The sequence below is a fragment of the Gouania willdenowi genome, chromosome 15 (genome assembly GCF_900634775.1).
Source record: "Gouania willdenowi chromosome 15, fGouWil2.1, whole genome shotgun sequence".
Lineage (NCBI taxonomy): Eukaryota > Metazoa > Chordata > Actinopteri > Blenniiformes > Gobiesocidae > Gouania > Gouania willdenowi.
Genome location: NC_041058.1, coordinates 8,768,980 through 8,792,146, shown reverse-complemented (window position 1 = coordinate 8,792,146; position 23,167 = coordinate 8,768,980). Strand labels below are relative to the sequence as shown.

The 23,167-nt window shown below is 38.4% G+C and overlaps 1 protein-coding gene across 2 annotated transcripts in view; it reads right to left on the bottom strand.

Moving 5' to 3' along the window:
* LOC114476480 (serine protease HTRA1A-like) overlaps positions 1-10,095 on the bottom strand; it is a 31,189-nt gene extending 21,094 nt beyond the window's left edge. Inside the window, exon 1 of one of the 2 annotated variants that reach the window (XR_003675595.1) lies at positions 9,493-10,095. Coding sequence is in view for 1 of the 2 variants with exons in the window: in XM_028468044.1 (XP_028323845.1) it covers positions 9,493-9,952 (460 nt within the window). In the remaining variant the exon portion in view is untranslated. The remainder of the gene's footprint in view (positions 1-9,492) is intronic. The other variant, XM_028468044.1, reaches the window with a different exon arrangement.
* Positions 10,096-23,167: the final 13,072 nt, after the last annotated feature.

The following is a 23,167-nucleotide window of genomic DNA, read 5'->3' as shown; positions in this document are numbered from 1 at the left end:
TATTTTTGACATTTTTAACCTAAAATAGACCATAGGCCATTACATTTTGGAGTGGATCAATATACTGATTCTGGATCAGTTTCAAAAATTGAAAATTCCCAAACTCTCACTATTGGTGAAATTTCAAGTATTCGTATCTCAGTACATAAGTGACCGATCTTTATGAAATTTGACTACCCCCAATTTCCACTGGATGCGGCTACGCTGCATTACGTCACCGGAGCTGATAGGTTTCCACTTTATTCTATGTGTTAATTTCCACCGGGTCCGCTGCGGTGCGTGTCTGCTCCTTCCCAGATGTGGTAGTCCAGTGCCCTCCAACAGATATACACAGGGCTTCTATTTCTGGTGGACACCGGAGCATGACGCATCAATCGGCACAGAGGAAATGAAGCTAAACAGGAAATTAAGCACGTACTCCGCAATAAAATATCGGGTTACTTTTCAAAATAAAACATGTAAAACATTCTTATGTTTCAAGTAAATACATCACCAAAACGTCATAATGTGTAAAAACAAATTCACATGCACTATATTGATTTATCTCATACTGTAACTGCACTGTAAACTGCAGCAACTTTGATTTAGTTCATGTTCTACTGGTGCAGTTTTATCTCTTCTTTGTTGGCTGTTGCTAAAAAATGTGTCTATGACAAATCCAGAGAGTCCAACCTTCTTCTTCTCCTTCGTTAGGAACACTGACCTGTTTATCTATTTATTGTTACGTTTATAACACAAACATTTAACTGCGTTCTCGCACGATTATATAAATATCGTGAGAACTGCTCTGTCTCTTGACGTCACAGTCGTTCAACCAGAGTGCACCGCGGAGCACTCAAAACGCAACCGGTGGGGATTACTGGACGGCGGACAGCGGTGAAATACCGGATCGGTGCCGTGGCGCAGAGGAGACATATCCAGTGGAAACCCCAGCTAAGTTATGTCGGGTTGGGTTTTCAATGAACCCACCAAGTTTCAACTTGATCAGATCCCGATTGCGCATTTCATGGTGATTTAAAAAAAAAAAAATGGGCCTGCCCATATATTTAAACCTACTGTATAGTTATTAATGGGGATGGAATTTTTTTTCAAGCCTTTAAAGTGTGAATGATCATGGTACCATGATCAGGATCATTGATTTCCACAAAATATTACAAAGAGGAGATTTGGAAGCTTGGTGGAGGTTTGCTTTTGACATTTAAATGTGTAACACTTGGCTGAAGTAAAGAGTAAAAATGTTTTTACTACAATATTAAGTGGAAATATCTAACATTTAGTAAAAAATAATAATAATAAATCACTTCTTCCATTGTCCCACCCTAACTCCCTCTTCCCTGTTCCTTTCCCCCTCACCAAGGTGTAACACTGTCCTCTCTTTTTATATCTTCCCTCTCATAAAGTTTTTCTTACCCTTCCTTGGGGAAGGCTGGAGATGGTAAAAAAGAACAAATAAATGTGGTTTACATATTTATGTGACATTTAAGGTAATGTATATATTCTTAAGGATTGAGAACTCATGAAATCCCTGCTGAGTAGGGAAATTTAGATGGAGTCAGAAAAAACCACACAAGCAGTTTAATTGACACTGTAAATGTACAAGTATGAAGTCAAATGCACCCAATATCTAATAACCTAAGGTTTCTCTTTACATAGAAGATTATTAAATGTGTGGATGGAATGATTGGTCGTCGTTGCAAAGTTAGGCAAATGATTAAATGTCTAAAAGATTGTTTCTAATGTTAGTTTTGGCATCAAATCCATTTGAAACATCCAGATTCAACTTATAAAGTGAATTGATATGTAAGTAGTAATTATTTCCCACTAAAACACACACACTCCTGTCCTCCCTATCCCATGTACCCAATGCCCCTCCTCCATTCTCCACACATTAACTGTGACCGCAAGAATCTCCACTGGAGAGCGTAGCTCATTTTCTGCTTTAATTTTCCCATACATGGTACGAGCTGCTTTATTGCAGCCTGCAGGTCGAATCAGCCTGACTATAAAAAATAATAGCTTATGAGTAAAAGTAGATGTGATCGTGTAAAAGCATTTTTTTTAGTGTGAAACAAATGAGAAGAACTATAAATATGGATTAAATCAGTTGAGCATTGAGCACCAACTTTCTAGGTGTGAGTATCAAAAGCAACCAAAGCTTCAATGGAAAATAATTCCACAGTTTTCAAAAGCTTAACAGTTTGAAATACTTTGACTCATAAGAAAGGACTGAATTTATTCACAAATCCCAACATTTGACAGTACCAGGCCTTATTATGATGACTAATGCACCAGCGTGGCTTGTATGATAGATAGCCAAACTTTATAATTACCTTAGACACACAAATTAGTAAATGGGTAGAAAGAGAAATAAAAAGCTTTCAGCAGGTTCGCGAAGGACGATAAATGAGGAAAACAGACATTCATCCACAGGCGCAGAGAGAACGCTAAAACCACACCAAAAATATCACACATAATGTTTTAATATCATGCATGGCTGAAATGCGTTGAGAAAAAATGTGCACGCTCAGCAAAAGTCGTGCGGCAGAGTCACACAATCCATTCTGCAAGATCAGCTCGTAATGAAACTGGAGCAATTCACTTACTATGCAACGAACGGCCTTTTAGCTTGATTAAAATCTGTCTATAGTCACAAAATGAATGACTATCTCAATCCGTGCCATCTATCTAATGCATCTGTGCAGATTTGTCCTGAGACGCCTATCTGTATTATAGCAGCACAACTGGGATTACTTTAAAATCAACCGAGGCTTTTGATTTTAAAAACAAACTGGCCCCTAAAGTACCAGCAATACTTGGACTTAGTTTTCTTTGCCGTATCTGACTCTTTTCAACATCCAGACGCAAAATGACATCATGCAAAGTATGCAGAACTTGCATATGTTTTCTTTAAATGGGTCCAGGCTGTCGGTGAATCGCTTTGAGAGCTCAGTGCAAACTCTGGAAACCACACGTCGACACGCTTAGACAGTAACCACCAGCAGATTGGATAAACGCAATGTAAGATTAGCATTTAGTATTGGTTCTGACCGAGATGTCTGTTTCTATGCTCTGTATGCATTTTGTCTGGGTTTATGCACATTTTTAGTAAGTTTAGAGACACAAACCAAACACAGCAGTACAGTAGTGGCTCTAACAATCTCCTAAGACATAAATTACCTTAATGGCTCCTGATCTTAAACCGGCTGTTACAACTTCCTGCTTATGGACGCAACTTCCTGTGTGACAAGCAGTATTTGAAAGGCTAAACCAAACTCCCATCATCACCCCCACATGCACCGCGCACATGCAGGACACTAACTTTTGCTTCTACCTTTTCAAAATAAGAGCTCAATAGGGCAGTATGCTGATTATCAACCAAATTCTTTAAAACTTGTAAACAGTTAAAACAAACAAATGTAAAAGGTTGAAATTCCCGCTGGAAAGTTTGTTTTGATCTCCACTGTAAGCTCTCACTTGTTGACATTATCGGAAAAGTTTCGCACATTGCATTGTGGGATGTAACCTTGCCTGCAAGATGGATTCTTCTGGTGTTCACAAACATCAGAATCCATCTTGTGATGTTCCCGCCTTTGCCTTTCGGAACCAAACCGAACTGATTAGAACCAATCATGAGGCAGTGTTGTGGTTTAGGGCGGGATATCCGGGTATGACGAAGGCAGAGGCGCCGAAGCAAAACTGGCGCATGCGCAGTCAGCTGGGCTACCGCTATTAGCATAGCTCCGAATCAAAATAGAAAGATGTCGACGCAGGAAGATGAACGTGTGGTAGCTGCTATAAACTCAGTTTTAGAAGAATCCAGCATTTCCTTTTTGAAAGAGTGACAGCGAGAGGCGCTTTGTGCATTTTTGGACGGTAAAGACATATGACGACATCATGTGATTGGCTAAAACAAATCATGGTAGACAGGCACTTCGCCAAATCAGCTTCAAGCATTGTGTTCATGTCCCTCCTTGGTTCCAAAAGGATTTGCCAGACACAGACCCAGATCGATGTGGAGAACTCGAGAAAGAGGGAGGGGCTACACATCAATCTGGATCTTGCCAGGTTATGTAGAATGTGGAGTTCCAAAAATGATGCATTTTTTTTTTCTTTGTTCTTAATGTGATTTCATGTGTTTCTTCACCAGACGAGGAGGACAGTGATTTGTTGACATCATTTTTGTTCTAGTTACCTCGCTCCACGAGACATTTAATTTGATCCAGATTCGGATCTTTCCATGTAAGCAACTTTCAGTCCATGAAAACACCAGAAACATGTCGGGAAGTCCCTTCTCAATGTTTCTGGGAGCAAACACGAACGAAGTAAAAACCCTTCAATACATCCGTCTGCGGGACTCTACATCCCACAATGCAATGCACAAAGTTTTTTCGACAATGTCTTTAAGAGAGTGTTTACAGTGGAGATCAAAACACACTTTCGAGTCACAATTTTAACCTTTTACAATTTTTTTTCCAAGTAAGTGACTTTAGATTTATTGATCTAATCATTTACTGATACCTCTTCAGATACACAGGAAGTCTGTAGTTAATCATCTCTACAGTAGCTCCTCCTTGGAAAAGGTTGTGGTCGATTGTGGTCGAAACGGAACCCTAATGTACAACTTCGTCTGACATCAAAATTAGTATGTAGTGCATTCTCAGTGCGGTTCAGGTTTTTGTTGTTGTAGGTTCAGAATGTATCTTGGAAAACTTGGATGTACACTTTAGTGGGAACGCTCATTATCTGTCATCATCCTAATCATACTTATAGTATATACAGTAGTAGACAGTATATACTCATTGAGTTTGTAGCGCAAAGTGTATGTCAGTATGCCATTTCGAACTAGTGGGCGTGCACTGTAGCTGTTCACACTCAACGTTCTTGAAGCCAAAATACAACGCTTAGGGGCGCTGCCATCTTGCAAATTTGAAATCATTTGGAGCCAGAGTCTGCGCAGTAGGGTCTGGCGGAAGGAACTCAAGTAGCACGCCCCGCCCCTTTTGAGTACTGCCCAATCATCGGCTGTCAATCATCGTCATATATATGAAGTCAAATCCCGTTTTTCGACTTCAAATAACTTATTTAAAACAAACTTCACAGAAAAATGAGCACTTGAACACAATGTAGGGTGATAATAACTAGGGATGTAAAGATTAATCGTAACCCGTCCAGAAGCGTAGGCGGCGGGCGGAATCGCCTACTACTCTTAAACATGTTCATAAATGATTCCTTACCCATTTAGCTTCAAAAGAATATTTGTAATATTACTTGAATATCTGTAAAAGTCACGTTTTTCTATTAGCTCTGTGAGCTAGCATAGCATCTCTTCTTCACTGCTCGAATAGCTGCATGCCAACCGACCACTGGATTACCAGCACCCTCTGCTGGTCAAAAAACAAATATCTGATGTAAATACAGTACACTGACTATTTTTTTAAAGTCCAATTGTTAAGGCACAAAATACATTTTCAGTTGCACTTTTAAAAACAAAAGGAACTATCATACAGTTTTGCATTGTTTACTGTAGAGCCAGAATTTAAAAGAATGGGCTTCTTCTTTTGTATTAATTCTTTATTTCATTCAGGCTTTATTTTTAGTTAAATTGCATTGTTTTGAGTAGTTTATCAAGGGATTCTTTTGACAATTAAAGATAAAGGAAAATAGTACAGTATTTTCTAGTTTTTTTCCGATAAAAAAAATTAAATAAATTTCCGTCATAATTTGTCTACAGTCTCATTTTGTAAAATAAATCGTGAAAGAATCGTATCGTGAACCCAGTATCGGGAGTTGGGTGAATCGTTACATCCCTAATAATAACTAATGATGACAGGAGAGTTTAGGTTTGGGAAAAAAATTATGTAATGAGTATTTTAAATTTACAAATTGACCAACATCCCATCCGTTAACATTGAGGAGGCGGGACTTATGACCTATACTGCAGCTAGTCAGCAGGGGGAGCTCTAAAAAAAAAAGCTTCACGTCCTTGTGAGTGTGCGTCGTCCATTCTTTTTACAGTCTATTTGTTTCGAACACAGCCAGGAACTTGGTGGCAGTGTAACTTTGACTCAGGGCTGCCCCTAGAGGACATACAATGTAAAAGCAATGACAAATACAAACGGTAGAAACGAGGCCTTCTCTACCACTGAGCATCTACTTCGCGAAGAACTCCCTCATGTTACTGTGCAACAACAAAAACACAGACATGTGGGGGGACACTGAGAGAAAATGCTGGTAGAGAGAAGGGGGGAAAGGGGGGTCGATGGCAGGAGGGGAATCCTGTAAGTTTCCAAGCTCTGAGCTAAGTTACAGCTCTTTGAGGAAACAGGTGTTGAAGCTCTTTATTCACAGGTTTTAAGAGCACATGTGCTTCCATCTTCAGACTATCAGGTGTTGTGCTGTACGTGCGTGTTAAATAATAACACAACTTCACCACCTGCAGGGACTTCATTCTTCATATTTCAGGGCCAGTTTGGAATGATGAATGTCACAAGAAAAAGTTTACAGTGTTTTTCTCACACGAGGAGCCAGGAGTGGAAAATAATGTTTGCTTTCCCTGAAATACATTTTTTTATATGGCTTTCTGAAAAAGTACTGGTCCATACTGATATGATATCCCTGCCGTTACCAGCCACTCTATCTACTGCCACGCTTGTCAGTCAATTTCTCACCGCTCAGTCAATACACATTTGCTTTTGGTATGATTTACAGTGTATAAAACACTGGCGCAGATAATCACAATGTGACATGTGGTTAAGTATTCCAGATGAAACCCAAAGGGCCTCCATCCAGCTTTAAGGCAGAGGATGACTCATAGCTTTGCTGAGCCAGGAGAATAAACAGTCCCCAGATCAAATCCAATTGTGAAGCAGAAACAAAGAAGGAACTCATTTGAATGAGATCTATTGTTGTGCCAAACACAAGTGGTGGGATTGTTCTGCTCGACAGCATCAGTGTCAATTTCAATCCACAAGAGACCAGAAATTCTTGAGCGTTTTGTATTGAAAGTTTAATTAATCTGTCATTGACAACACTGGACTTAGTTCCTTTTGTCAACAACAAATTTCAGATATGAACCGATAGGGCTGAGCGATTAATTGTACTTGCGATATCATGAATCGCGATTTCCTAATTGCAAGGGCTGCAATTTTTATTTGATTTTTTCTTCTCCTGTCTTGTACTGTCCTGTTAAGTTCAGTGTGTTTAAGAAGTGCAGTCCACATGAAACGTGAAGTTAGTTAGATATGTTGAAGAGGTAAAGCAACAGATTTCTATGATTTATTGCTGTAGTCTGTGCTTTAAAATGTACATTTTATATTTATTTAAAGTTTAAATACATCTGAAATGGTTTGTTCTGAAACAGATTGATTTATTGCTTGTGCTCATTGAAAAATACATGACAAAAATAATTGCGTACTAAATCGCAATATTGAGGGAAAAAAAAAAAATCGCAATTAGATTATTTTCCCAAAATCATTCAGCCCTATTAACCAATACATACACCTATTCCCTCCCTATTAACCTAATGTTAGGTCACATAATATGTATATCTCATGAAAATAACATGGTTAATCCTTCTTTTAATGTGACGCACTACTGCAGGGGTCACCAACATGGTGCCCGTGGGCATCAGGTAGCCCGCATGCACCACAAAAGGGGCCCTCAGGCCTGTTCTAATAGCGGCTCTAGAGTAACCAATGAGCTCTGCATACAGTCTGATTTACTTGCCAGGCTTCAAACTCACAACTATAAATACAGGTGACAGATGTAGAGTAGAGTTACTGTTCATACTGCTCCACTTAATACGTTTTTGTATTCAATTAACCATCTTTAAATGTTTATTTTCAAAGAGACATCGTGAAAAATTGAAGTGTTGCAGATAGAATTTTGTTAAAGAAGCTGCAGATTGTGATAGGATGTGTTTTTAATAAACACAAAGTGGATTTTTGTAAACATTTTACAAAATGATTGATTTCCTATGAAATGTAATAAAAACGAAACAATTTCTTGAATTAAAAAAAAGCGTTGCATGTTGAAACATTAATTGTTATTCAACTTTAGTTTAAGGTAAAAAGTCAATTTTTTGCTTTTAATATGTTGTCTCGAGCAGGAGCACATATCGGTGGAAAAAACCACACCAAAGTCAACCAAATCTCACATTTTATGGCAAATATCGGCCGATAATATCGTTCAGTTCTCATTTAGTCATGTTAGTTCTACTTTATGAAATAAAAACATGTATAAAATTTTACAAATTATTATAAAAGTATTTAAAAAAAAAAGGAATAAACTTAAATTTTGTTTGTAGGCGTAAAACAGTCAGTCCTTTGTCCTGTGGATCAGCCTTTAGTCACATGACTCGTTTTTACTTGTTTGAATATATAAAGTTGTTCCAATTATATCTCTATGCATCAGAGTGGGACATTAAATGTTTTCCTGACATATTTGCATTCAATGTACCCTTAGAGTCATTTTCATGTTTGTCTAATGGGAGCTATGAAAATAAAGTGAAAACGTATAAAGTATTTGAAATAAAATTCACATTTTTTTACCACCGGCCCTCAGCAATGTTTTCGCAGCCCCCTCGGGGTACACATACCGCAGGTTGGCAATAAATCAACAGAACATTACTCACATTTCATCACTTGTTAGCTTTGATTTCCTTTTTAATCGTCTCTTTGAATCACGTTCCAGAGTGTTCCTGAGGCCAAGGCATGACTAATCAAAGTGTGGAGCCTTTATTACGTGGCAGTTTGACTCAAAGAGAAGTTTCACAGCTACAGACTCACAACTGTTTCCATATTAAGTCATGAATCATCATTAATCTTTCCATCATATTCCAGTTTTTAAAAGCACAGAAAATGCTTGAAAGTTGCACATTAGAGTGGGCAGAAATGGACAGAAAAAGTGGTGAAAAGGGTTCAAAGTGCAACAATTAGTAGAAACAATTAGTTTAAACTGGCAAATAATGGGCATGAAAAATCACGAATGTGGCTAAATTGGCAAAAAATAGGTCAATGCAACATTAGAGAAAAGTGGTGGAAAAAGTGCCAAAAATGACTTGATAGTGGAAAAAATGTGTAGAAAAGGAATAGAAATTTGATAGAGAAGTGGCAGAAATTGTTGTAATGTAGTAAAAATGCAATATAAAAAGTTGTGAAAATAGATTAAAATATGGCAAGTGTGTTGTAATTGCAGAAAAAGGGTAAAAATGAGCAAAAATGGGCTCAAATTGTTCAAAAATAATAATAATAACAATAATAATAATAATAATAATAATAATAAACTTTGTTTCTTGTTGGCATCTGGCGACCCCCTGCCAGTCTCTAGCGACCCCAAATGGTATCCTTACCCCAAGGTTGAGAACCCCTGCTTTAGAAGTTGTTTTTATGGAAAGGAAGATTTCAAACAATCCCTCATCATTTCTTCCATCTTTAACTCGTTACATTGTTGGTTTTGACCTGCTGTAGTGCAAACCACGGTGGTCAGGCTCACCTTCACCACAGGCCCCCCTCTGGATGAACAGAACCGGCGGCTGCTGCAGCTTCTGCGCCCTCCGGCTCACCCGCTTCAGCTCGCAGATGTTCCGGTAAGAGACTCCGTCACTGCCGCACACCGGCTCGGTGGTTTTACACGCACAAAGCCCGCTCTTGCCTCTCCTCCTCACCGTAGCGCTGTGTGCCACCCCGCCGGACACGGAACACTCCAGCCCCTCTCCGCACACCGGGTCACCAAGTTTCCCGGTGCCGCCACAGGCTTCGCCCTCACCGGACGCGCACACCTGGCAGCAGTTACAGGCATCAAGGGTTTGTCCTGTCTGACAGTCTGAAGGCAGTCTGGGACACATTGATTTATCACAGCGTGATGGGCATCCGATGGCATAGCGGGAGGTTTGCGCGCCTGTTGGCACGGACGCAAAAGCGACGATTACGCATAAGATAAGTAGTGAAATCATGGCTTAAACTTTGTTTAAAAAAATCCAAAGAATAGTTTGGAAGTGTGCTAAAAGTTCCCTGTGAGCTTGCAGTGCTGCAGGATGAGATGTCCCAGTGCAGAGGGGGGAGTCATTCCTGCTGGAGACGCTTTTACCCAAACTGCTGCGCAACCAATTACGCGACTGCGTTTTTTTTTTTTTTTTTCTGTGGCAGGAACATCAACACACGAGCTCCTAACAGGCTGCTGATTGGTGCGTGTGGGCGTGACGCTGCACGGATGGGTTTCCACAAAGAGCAAAAGGTTCTGCACGAGGAAGTGGTGAGAATAACATGAGTTATGATTTCAAAGGGTGACACAAAACCACTGGTTTCCACCACAAAGCTGGTCACGGTGCTTACTGTCAGTTCCCTGGAGGAGGTCAGGTCATATAGGGTAGGGTTATTTAGTCATCCATCCATCCATCCATCCAACCATCCAACCATCCATCCATCCATCCATCCATCCATCCATCCATCCATTCATCCATCCATTCATCCAACCATCCATCCATCCATCCATTCATCCAACCATCCATGCATCCATCCAACCATCCATCCATCCAGCCATCCATCCATCCAGCCATCCATCCAACCATCCATCCATTTATCCATCCATCCATCATCCATCCATCAATCCATCCATCCATCCATCCATTCATCCAACCATCCATCTATCCAACCATCCATGCATCCATCCAACCATCCATCCATCCAGCCATCCATCCATCCAGCCATCCATCCAACCATCCATCCATTTATCCATCCATCCATCCATCCATCCAACAATCCATCCATCCATCCATCCATCAATCAATCAATCAATCAATCTTTATTTGTATAGCGCCAAATCATAACCAATGGTATCTCAAGGCACTTTACAGTGGAGCAGTCTTAAGGACGGACTCTTCATTTTATGGATACACACATATGCATATATACGTATATACACATACATATGTATCCCACACCCAACATGAATTCATCATGGCGGCAAGGAAAACCTTCTGTTAAGCAGCAGGAACCTTGTGTGGATCCCATTCCTATGATGAACAGCCATCCACGTTATGCTGTGTTGGGTGTGTGCAGAGAAAAGGGTGGAGACAGAGCCGCTGAGACTCTGTAACTCCACACTGAGGATCCCACGGACCTGCAAGACAAAAGCCAGAAGGAGTACAGGAGCAAACACACAAGGGAGTAAGCAGACATAGAGGGAGTGTTTGAAAGAGGAATGGGACCCTCTCCGGTCCCTCTCTAACCTAAATGACCTCTCTCTTAACGCCCTCTCCAACCTCTCTCCAACCGAGCATGCCAGACCCCCCCCCCCCGGCAGTCTATGCCTATTGCATCTTAATTATGAGCTATGAGCTGGTTCCTAACTAAAAGCTTTATCAAAGAGGAATGTTTTGAGCCTAACCTTAAAGGTAGAGAGGGTGTCTGCCCCCCGAACCGTGGTTGGTAGATGGTTCCAGAGAAGTGGGGCCTGATAACTGAAAGCTCTTCCTCCTATACTACTTTTAGAGATGAATGGAACAACGAGTAGTCCAGCATTTTGAGAGCGTAGTGTTCTGGGGGGATTGTATGGCACTACAAGCTCCTTGAGATAGACTGGTGCCTGTCCATTTAGGGCTTTATAAGTGAGAAGAAGAATCTTGAATTCTATTCTATATTTTATGGGAAGCCAATGCAGAGAGGCTAATACAGGAGTAATGTGATCTCTTCTCCTAGTTTTAGTCAGTACACGTGCTGCAGCATTTTGAACCAGCTGAAGTGTCTTAAGCGACTTGCTCGGGCAGCCTGCTAAAAGAGAATTACAATAATCCAGTCTAGAGGTAACAAAAGCATGGACTAGTTTTTCGGCGTCGCCCTGAGACAGGATAGATCTGATTTTAGCAATGTTACGGAGATGAAAGAAGGCAGTTCTTGAAGTTTGTTTTATGTGAGAGTTGAAGGATAAATCCTGATCAAATAGAACCCCAAGGTTTCTAACAGTTGTGCTTTGTGCCAGAGTAATGCCATCTAGGGCAGTTAGGCTAGCATAGGTTTCTCTAAGGTGTCGCGGGCCCAGTACAATGACCTCAGTCTTGTCTGAGTTGAGAAGAAGAAAATTTTGGTCCATCCAGGCCCTAATGTCCTTTAGACAGGCCTCAAGTTTAGATAGCTGATTTGTCTCACCTGACTTCATTGATACATACAGTTGGGTATCATCAGCATAGCAGTGAAAGTTAACAGAGTATTTTCTCATAACATTACCAAGGGGGATCATATAGATACAGAAGAGGATTGGACCTAGCACAGAGCCCTGAGGAACCCCGTAGCTTACTTTAGTGTACACAGAAGACTTATTATTCACGTGTACAAACTGGTACCTATCAGATAGGTAGGACTTAAACCAGTTTAGGGCAGTCCCTGTGATTCCAAGTAATTTCTCTAATCTCTCTAGTAGAATATAGTGATCTATAGTGTCAAAAGCTGCACTAAGATCTAATAAAACCAGCACTGAGAGTCGTCCTTCATCTGAAGCCCAGAGTAGATCATTAGTTACTTTAACTAAAGCAGTCTCTGTGCTGTGTTGAGCTCTAAAGCCTGACTGGAAGTCCTCGAACAGGCTGTTGTTTTGAAGAAATTCACAGAGCTGAGCTGCCACAACTTTCTCAAGAATCTTTGAAATAAAAGGAAGATTAGATATAGGCCTGTAGTTTGCTAAAGTGCTGGAATCAAGAGTAGGTTTTTTGAGAAGGGGTTTGATTACAGCTACTTTAAAGGACTGTGGCACGTAGCCTATTGATAGGGATATATTTATTGTCTCCAACAAAGATGGGCAGACTAGGGGAACAACTTCTTTAAACAGCTTAGTTGGGATCGGATCTGAAAGGCAGGTCGATGGTTTGGAGGATGAAATAATAGAGTTAAGTTCCTGAAGTCCTATATGTGTGAAACAGTTTAGGTTAGGCCTATTTACATTTAATGGTACAGCAGGCCCAGGTGAAGGCAGGGAGTGGCTAATTTTATCTCTAATCTTGTGAATTTTATCGTTAAAAAATGTCATAAAGTCCTCACAGCTGAGGGCTAGAGGAATCATGGGCTCAATAGAGCTCTGACTTTGTGTTAGCCTGGCTACAGTGCTGAAAAGGTACCTCGGATTATTTTTATTTTCTTCAATTAGTGAGGAGTAGTATGTAGATCGACTATGTCGTAAGGCTGTCATGTATTTACTATGGCTTTCTTGCCAAAGTATTCGTGACTCCTCTGTTTTATTGGAGCGCCACATTCTCTCTAATTTACGGGTTGTTTGTTTGAGTGTGTGAGTTTCAGAGCTAAACCACGGAGCTTTCCTCTGACGTTTAATAGTTTTTTCCCTCAATGGGGCAATTGAGTCCAAGGTGGATTTTAGTAGACTAGCAGAGCTATCGACAAGCAGATCCAGTTGAGAGGGGTTATAATTAATATCATAGTTATTTATTGGATGGTGCACTGAGTTTAAGGCAGCAGGAATGGCCTCTTTAAATTTAGCCACAGCACTGTTGGATAGATTTCTACTTGTAACTATTTTATTGCACAGTGCGAGATCCTCTAGGATAATGTTAAAAGATATTAAAAAGTGATCTGATAGCAGAGGATTTTCAGGGTAGACTTTTAGTTCATTAATATCAAGGCCATATGTTAGAACAAGATCAAGAGTATGATTTAAACGATGAGTAGCTTCATTAATAGTTTGAAAAAAGCCAACTGAGTCTATTAGGGACATAAAGGCTGAGCTCAGGCTATCACTATCTTTGTCCACATGGATATTAAAATCTCCTACTATCAGTATTTTATCAGAACTGAGGACTAAGTTTGATATAAACTCAGAGAATTCTGATAGAAATTCAGAATAAGGGCCTGGAGGACGGTAAATTATCGCAAATAAGACTGGCTGGCAGGTTTTTGATTCGATATGAGATAAATTTAGAACCAGGCTTTCAAAGGAAGTGTAACTGGCCTTTGGTTTAGGATAGATTAGGAGAGAGGAATGATAAATAGCTGCTACACCACCTCCACGGCCTATGTCTCGTGGCATATGAGTATTTAAATGACTGGGAGGAGTGGCTTCATTTAAACTAACATATTCATCTTGATACAGCCATGTTTCAGTTAAACAGAATAAATCAAAGTTATTTTCTGAGATAAGGTCATTTACTAGTAGAGATTTGGATCTCAGTGATCTAATATTTAATAGAGCACATCTAATGGTTTTATGTTTTGGTGTTTCTAGATTTGAGATTTTAATTTTTTTCAGATTTTTATAATTGATAGCTCTTTTATTTGATTTTATGTTAAAATCATTGTGAAATATGGGTCGGGGGACTGACACCGTCTCCATAAAATAATATTCATCACCATCACAACAGTTGTCATGGCGATGAACACAGCTATCATAATAGCAATGGGAGGGAAACTGTCCTAAGGCAAGCGCAGAGGGGCGTGGAGGACTCCCCCTCTGTAACATGGTCTCATTCATGAGATGTCATAAATGTGCCATGTTTTCTGATAGTAGAGATGCTCCCTCCAAAGTAGGATGGATTCCATCTCTTCCTATCAGGTTCGGTTTTCCCCAGAAGGATCTCCAATTATCAATGAAGCCCACCTCGTTTTCTGGACACCACCTCGATAGCCAGCGGTTAAATGATGACATGCGGCTATACATGTCATCACTGGTCAGATTTGGTAAGGGACCAGAGAAAATTACGGAGTCCGACATTGTTTTAGCATAAGCACAAACTGATTCAATGTTCACTTTGGTTGCTTCCGACTGGCGACGTCGGGAGTCATTAGTGCCGACATGGAGGACTATCCTATCAAACTTACGATTACTCTTTGCCAGCAACTTTAGATTTGATTCTATGTCGCCCGCTCTGGCCCCTGGGATGCACCTCACAATGCCCGCTGACTTCGCTAGCTTCACGTTTCTCACTATGGAGTCGCCAATTATCAGAGTTTGTTCCCCGGTGAGTGTGTTGTCCTCACAGAGGGGGGAGAACCTGTTTGAGACGTGAACATGGTGGTGTCCCGAGCGGCTTTTTGACCTTCGACTATGCTTACCACGGACAGTAACCCACTCATTGCTGGCCGGGGGGGAGGCTAAGCTAGAGCTAGCACGGTCCGCACCGGCTAGGTCCTGCTTGCTAGCTTCTGTTTTGGTATCAGGGGTGCGGAACCGCTTCTCCAGATTGTTGATCCTCGCCTCCATATCTAACAGTACGCTACACTTTATGCAACTACCATTGTCCCTAAAGGAGGACGAGGAGTAACTAAACATCTGACACACCGGGCAGGAGAGCGGAGGGGAGGAGAGAGAAGCCATAGGTGCTAAATTTAAGCTAAGCTAAGCTAAGCTAAGGACAAAAGGAAGTTTAAAGGAGATTGTACTGCCTATAAGAGGCGAGATTGCTTTTTACTTAACCTTCGTACGTTTAACTGTACGGTAAAAAATTAAAACAAGTGTTTTCAAGGCTAAAATATCAATGACAACAAGTTTGATTAGAGTTAGCAGAACACAGTAGTAGAGCGCTGCAAACAGCGGTAGAGTGTAAACAGGAAATGATCGATACGTCACCACGTCAGCACGTCACCAGCACTTACTGAGCTTCCACCATCCATCCATCCATCCATCCATCCAACCATCCATCCAAACATCCATCCATCCATCCATCCATCCATCCATCCAACCATCCAGCCATCCATCCAACCATCCATCCATTTATCCATCCATCCATCCAATCATTGAATCACGACTCATTTTTTTTATTATTATTATTATTTTTTTTTTTCTGTTTTAGAATTCAACCAACTACACTTGAAGTTTTTCAGAAATCGCTGTTGAAAACACACATATGTTCCTGTACAACATCCATTTCACAGCATGCCTGTGAAAAGAAAGCTTTTTTTTCTGGTTTTTGTTTGTTGTTTTCAAAATAAAAAAACAATTCCAACATGAGAGACATTAAGTATTTATTTTTTTTATTTTTTATTTTTGACCAGTACAAGTCAAAGAACCACCAGTTGAGAATCACTGATCTAGTCCACGCATTGAAATGGAATCCAGCAATCCATTATGCAACCATAATATAATGGAATACTGGATTCAATTACATTAAAATACAAGACTCAAAGATATAAAAACAGCTTTGTTACTGCGCTGAAGAAATATATAGCACCACGTATTGCACATAAGTGGCTCTTACTACTTTATTCAGTATTTGTATTCTTTTCTTTTAATCCTTTATTTGTGAATAAAGGGTATTTTAACCAACGTATAATCAGCTTGTGTTGGTTTTGCTTGTAATGTTTTGTGTTTTAAGCTGTGAAAAGGATTTATTTCACACTGACTGCAAAACAAATCAGCCTGCAGGTACAAATAAAGTCACTTTAACCTAAAACACCTCCCAGAGAACATGTAAACTCTACCAGAACACAATCTGAGACACTCTAAGCCAGAAAAGCTATTATTTATCATCACATATATTTGTTGCTTAAACAGTAACTAAACCCTGGGGTTTTGCTGTATTTTCCTGCAATGTTGTAATTCTTTGTAATTTTTCTTATTGTATTTTTGCATTTTTTTTGTGCCATTTTCTACATTTACTTTGGGGGCTGCATACAATGAGACCAAGGGTCGCATGTGGCACCCAGGCCACCAGTTAGACCAAATTTGAACTTTTAATCGATGATCAATGTAAATTACCAATGCAAAGTGAATGAGACACTTAATTACAGGATGATTTCACCTTAAAACACTTAATCCATCACCAATAACAGAGCCTCATTTGCTGAATTAGTGGTCCAAATTGAACATGGTGGTGCATTCATGTGGCCTACATAAACAGTGTTGCAATCTAATTGAAAAGACTGCAAGAGGACCTCATTTATTGCCACTGTGTGAATTATAGAGTCATTAATTGGAGTTACAATCAACCATGTCATGTTTAAACCTGTTTGTCGTCACGTGTTTACAGAATTGAAACCTGGCTTCCATGTGGTGACCAACAAAAAGCTCCGTCTTGATTTAGACGTCCAGTGGTGAACTATGAGGGTCCAATAAACCCTTTGGTTAATAAATCTGCCACATAAAAAAAAACCCTCTGCACAATGTGATCGATCGGGGGCTCCATGTTGTTTTTAATGCCTCTTGGTGAGTAGTAGACACCAGTGGACGCTTCTTTAAGTTGGTGCTTAGGGACGGAGGGACATGAGTGATGAGGCTTCCCGGGGTATGCCGGAGATCAGGGTAACACAAGCCTTTGCATCCGGAGGTAGTTAGAAATGGTTATGAGGCGGGGTGGGTGCATGGAGGGAGGTTAGAAAAGGGGGCGTCTGTTTGGTGCAGGAGAGCAAATGTAAACATTAAAATGTTAACGGAGTGCAAGAATGATTAGGAAATGCAACGCCACACATGAGAAAAGACAGGAAATATTCCATCACAGTTATAAGAGCATTGTGTATCCATTTTATGTTCTTAATTAGGGGTGTGTATTGCCTGGCATCTGGCGATACGATTTGTATCGCGATACATAGGTCACGATATGATATATCCCGATATCAAAGTATGAGGCGATTATTGAGATTTTTTTTACATATACAGTATGTATGACTTAAGAAACAACTAATCTGTAAATGTGTACACCCTCATGAGAACATTATGTATGAAATATATTTTATTGGCATATTTTACACTCAAAACATTGTCTTGAACAACAAAATTAAAAAATAACACAATCTGCCTGTGGCTTTTAAACCAACTTTAACTTTAATGCAACATGTTTTAGTGCTTTTGCCTAGAACAACAAATAAATGCAGAAAGTTAGTAGTTTCTTTTTAGATTTTAAAAATCAATATGGATGCATTTTGAATCGATCCAAGAATCATGCCACGTAATATCGCAACATACAGTATATCACAGAATAGATTTTTTTCCAACACCCCTATTCTTAATCATTATCCATTTTTATAAAAAATAGCGCAGGTCATTAATCTATCATAGTTTAGAGAGGAAACTACAGTGTCCTGTAGCCCTGCCTGTCTAAACTATTTCATTCTTCAATGTAAAACTCTGTTAATGTGTTGGTAAGAGTGGAAAGTTATGGAGAAGTATGAATTAATTTTGACTTCCTGTTTCCTGCACATGTGTAAGTATATAATTATTGGATGATCCTCTAGGGCACGTGTCAATATCAAGGCCCGGCGGCCAAATCCGGCCCTTTAGAGAATCAAATTGAAAATGATAGAAAAAAAACATAAAACTTTTTGTAAATTAATTCAGTTGTCGATATGTCAGCCCTTCCAAATACAATAAAAACAATTTAAATCCACAATATTTGAAGAGCTCAGTTTTCCAGTTCATTTTTAATCTTAAGTTGTTGAAATATAATAAGTTTTCCTCAAATTATTCCACAAAGTTTCTCCAAATTCACAGAATCAGGGAAATGTATATGTGGAAGTGTAAACCAGGGCACATTAATGCTGAATTTGCTCTTTTTTCCAACTTAAATTTGTGGCCCTGAGTTTGACACCCCTGATCTAGGGAAGTCATGGCCTTTCTTTAGTAAATTATTGTTACTTGTTTTTATTTTAGATTAGATGTAGATTAGAGAATTTACATTATATTATTATTGTATTATTTTTTACAAGATTCAAGTATATAAAAATAATTATATTATTTTAGAATTAAAATAAGCTATTCTATCATTGAGCTACTGTAAATATTTAACCCCAGAAGGGTTGCTAGATTCCCAAAGTAGAATATTGTTTTTTTTTTTTAAAGAAAAGGTTTAATATTGATCCCATTTTAATTTAGTAATTTTCACAACTCACATTTTCATAGTGTGTAAACGTGAATTGACAAAGTTTCAGTCACTTCATGATGTGTCAGCACATGGTGATGGATGATGGTCAGGGCTGATGATGGTCTGTAGATCCCTCCTGTCTGTCTGTCTGTCTGTCTGTAATGTGGTTGTGTGTGAAGCTGTTTCCACATCTGAAGCTTTACCCCAAAGTCTGACATCTGGAGCTTTAAGATGCAGATCTATAACCACACATATATACATCTATAGAACCACTTCCTCTCACTGTGAACCACATAATACACCGTAGATCCTTATCAGCTCCAGTCATGGTTAAAGACTACGCCATGCACACATGGGCCACATGTTTATAAAGACTCATGGAGGAAATGTGCAACTTTGTTCCTCTGAAATGGATGATTTGTTTAATTACAATTAAAGTTCCTTGAAAATGGTTGAAGCGTATAAAAGCATCAGTTCTGGTGAAAACCTTTGTTGGTTTTTGAGACAATTTGATGTATTTATTGGTTTATTTAACAGGGACAGTGTACATTAATATATCAACACTGAAAATATACCAGATTTAACCGAAAGGCTGTTTTTTATCTGCAGTCCGTGGACAGAATGTTTAATTGTAATCCTAAAAGAACACGAATTACAGGAAATATACAGTGAGAAATGTTTAATTCTACATTGATTTCATTGTGAAGATATTTTTTATTTATTTGAGCAACATAAACAACACATTTTATGTACAATACATAACACGTATTCAAAGGAGAAAAGTGCTCAAAAGGAGTCGGCAGAAGTTCAACATTTTAAACCTCACATTTGGTTTTTTATTATGTAAGAATACTATATCATACACAGTGCATTTATTTTATCATTTATGTTCATTTGTAACAAAAGTAATGGAAAAATAAAAAAGAATATTTGCTTTTTTATCATTTATGGTCGTTCGAATGAAAAAGTAATGGAAAAATAAAAAAGAATATTTGCTTTTTTATCATTTATGGTCATTCGAATGAAAAAGTAATGGAAAAATAAACCAGAATATTTACTTTTTTATTGTTTATGTTTGTTTGTAACAAAATGTAATGGAAAAATAAACCAGAATGTTTAGTTTTTTATTGTTGAGCTTGTTGTGACTTCATTATTTTCTATTGAACAGTGATATCTGTGGTTGTCTCAGACTTTCTAAAATGATTCAAACTCAGATATGTCTTTATTTATTGCAGAAAAATACAAACTTATACTAAATTCAGTTTAAAAACACTTTTATTCTGTCCTTTTTTTAAAGTTCAGAGTGGTCATTTTACTATACATGCCTACATGGAAAGTAAAATGAGAATGCATTAATTTTTGTCAATTATCAAATAATGTAATTGTTAATATCTCAGTCCATCCAAATTCTGAAACTCATTGAAACTTCACAATATTGCAAACGTCTCACAATCTTATTTTTGATGACACATTTTGGAAAGAATTCTCAAAATTTGTTAATTCTTGCAATTTCTCACAAATAATACCACAAAATTCCTTTTAATTACACAACAATGTGTCACTAAATCAACCTCGGGGTCGGGACCCCCTGTGGGGTCATCTGGAGTTTAAATGGGGTCACCTGAAATTTTTGTATTTATTTAAAAAAAAAAAAAAAAAAGTACTGATTTTAAAATTATTATTTTTCAAATGAAAGCACAATCTGTGTTCTATACTTTCACTTTGCCAAATATAAATTTAGTTCAAATAAAATGCAGTAACCAAAAAATATCTGAGCTGGCACAACTTGTCACAAATCCTGTTTACTCTGTATTTGTAATAGTGTAAAACAAACATAATCAAACACTCATTTTAGAAAGAAAAAAAATGCTTTTGGGGTCACCTGGAATTCTTGATATCAAAATGGGGTCACAATCCCAAAAAGGTGTGGAACTACTGCACTAAATCAAGGATTTTTTTACATCGATGTGCAAATTGGAGCACAATAACGTCAAATTTGCCTTTTCCCATTAAAATCTGGAGCCCACTTTAGATCAAACTGCCCACATTTGATTCCTGGACAGAAATAAGCAAAAAATAATGAATTATTGTATTCAGTGCTAAATAGGGATGTTGTGATACAACTTTTTAATTTCCGATACAATACCAATATTGCATACATTTTTAGAGAAGCCCACTTTTGTTCTACACTATGTTCTCCAAGGGGAACTCAGTGTAGGACCTGCCTTTTTTCCCCCCCTCCGCTCCTTTCCTCTAGTATTCCCACTTTTTTATCTAAATTTGATGGAGCCGCAGATGGCCGCCTTGGTATGCTGTGTGTGTTCTTCGCCCTAGCGAAAATTCCATTTCTTGTGCTGTTTTTAAAACTGTACTTGGTGAATAAAATCCTTTCTGATTCTGTATAAACTGCACTAAAGCCACAGTGAAGGTTTGTTTTCCCCCCAGCAGAGGGCAGAAAAAAGCTCTCAGCAGCTGAAGATCAACACAAGCTGCACGACTACATGTGATGGAATAACAATAAAGCAGCAACAATGAGAACAATTTCAGTGTTTATTTCGCTTAAGTCGCTCACATAATAAATAAAAGACAATTCAAGAACACTGACACTGTAGTGAAGGTGGGGTGGAATCGCTTGACTGGTTTGAAATTAGACAGGCACTTAAAAAAGAAGGGAAAAAAAACACAATTAGTGTTATTGTTTAGTGGATTGTTGTTCTTTAAATAAACACCAACGGGCAGATGTCTGCTACAGGAGAACACAACGTCTATAATAAGCATATAAAAATAGTTTTGCATCGAGTCCACAAACACACAAACCTGTAGATAATAATAATAAACAAACTGAGGAAGTGTTAAAAATGTTAGCATGCAAAAAGAGAAAATCCAGGACAGCCACGTGGCGTACTGTAGTGTTCCTGCTGCTGGTTACTAAGGTTACGACACTCGCTGCACAACATTTCTGTTCTATTCAGTCAGAAATTACGTCTAAAGTAGCTGCTGCAGAAGCCCATCCACATTGTAAGGTAGTCTATCAGGGTTAGGGTCAATTATAATTGAGATTTTATTACAATTATGATGTAATTATAATTGTAACTGTAATTGAAAACATCCGTTGCTGGTATTCTATAAAAACTACAATTTAATTAGTTCTATCGGTTACACATATGTAGTTAATTATTAAAATATGTTTCATATCAGGTTTTCCCACTACATTTCAGTTCTCTTGAGAATCATTTCATCTTTTATTAAAAAAATAAATTGAGGGGTATACTGACAGAAAAAAGCTCAGGTGCCCACACCAAGAACATTAATACTAATATTTTCATTGATTAGGAAGCCTAACACAGTAACTAATAGATGAAAAACAAATTAGATGATACATAATAATTTTAAAGTCAAAACTGACCCGTTATCATAAGAGATGCTAACAGAAAGCTAACACAAGCGGAAGGATACATTTTATAGGGTTATTCATTAAAGGCTCGGTAATTGTGATTAATTGAATTTGAACTTTCGTAATTGAGAATGCAATTGTAATTGACTTTCAGTGGAAAAATAATCATCGTAATTGGAAAAAAAAAAAAGCAAAGTAATGTTAAATTAGTTGTAATTGAACATGGGTAATTGAAGACGCAATTGTAATTGACCCCAACCCTGGCCTATATATTTTTAGAATTTGCATGCTGACTTCAGGAGTCACAGGTTTAGTGTAAAAAAAAAATAAAATAATAATCATCAAATTTAGCTTTTCAACTAAATTATAGTCTAACGCAAACTTTTATCTTAATTTAAGTGGTTTAAAAAGTCAGTCCTCACTCAGTCCTTTATTCGTAACCCTGAGCAACACGACATTATGACTGAGCATTAAAGGAGAGATCCAATATTACACCAGGGTGAACTAGTTTAGTATTGTTAGATTTTAACTCCTACAAACTTCAAACCTCTCTAATTTGTTTTTTTTTGGCACAGATTAGTTTACAAAAAGCTTCCAACCATGAGAATGACCAAAACACGCTATTGTGCCTCTGTGGGTTTAAATAAAGCTTTATCACAACTGAGTTTAGACATCAAACAAACATGAACCCTTGGTAAATAACTGTCGTCGTAGTTACTGCATCAGCGAGCAGAGAGGGCGGGGCACACGTGGAAGTCTGACACTTGAACTACGTTCACACTGCAGGCCAATGCGACACAAATCTGATCTTTTTTGCACATGTGCGACCTGAATCTGATCTGTTAAGAGATCCGATACGTATCCAACAAGAAAAAATAGAACTAACTAAATTAACCGTCTCGTGATTCTCGCCAACCGCAAAGGGTGTAACATATACAATAATGCAAAAATGATTAGTAGCATTATTTATAATATTAACGTTA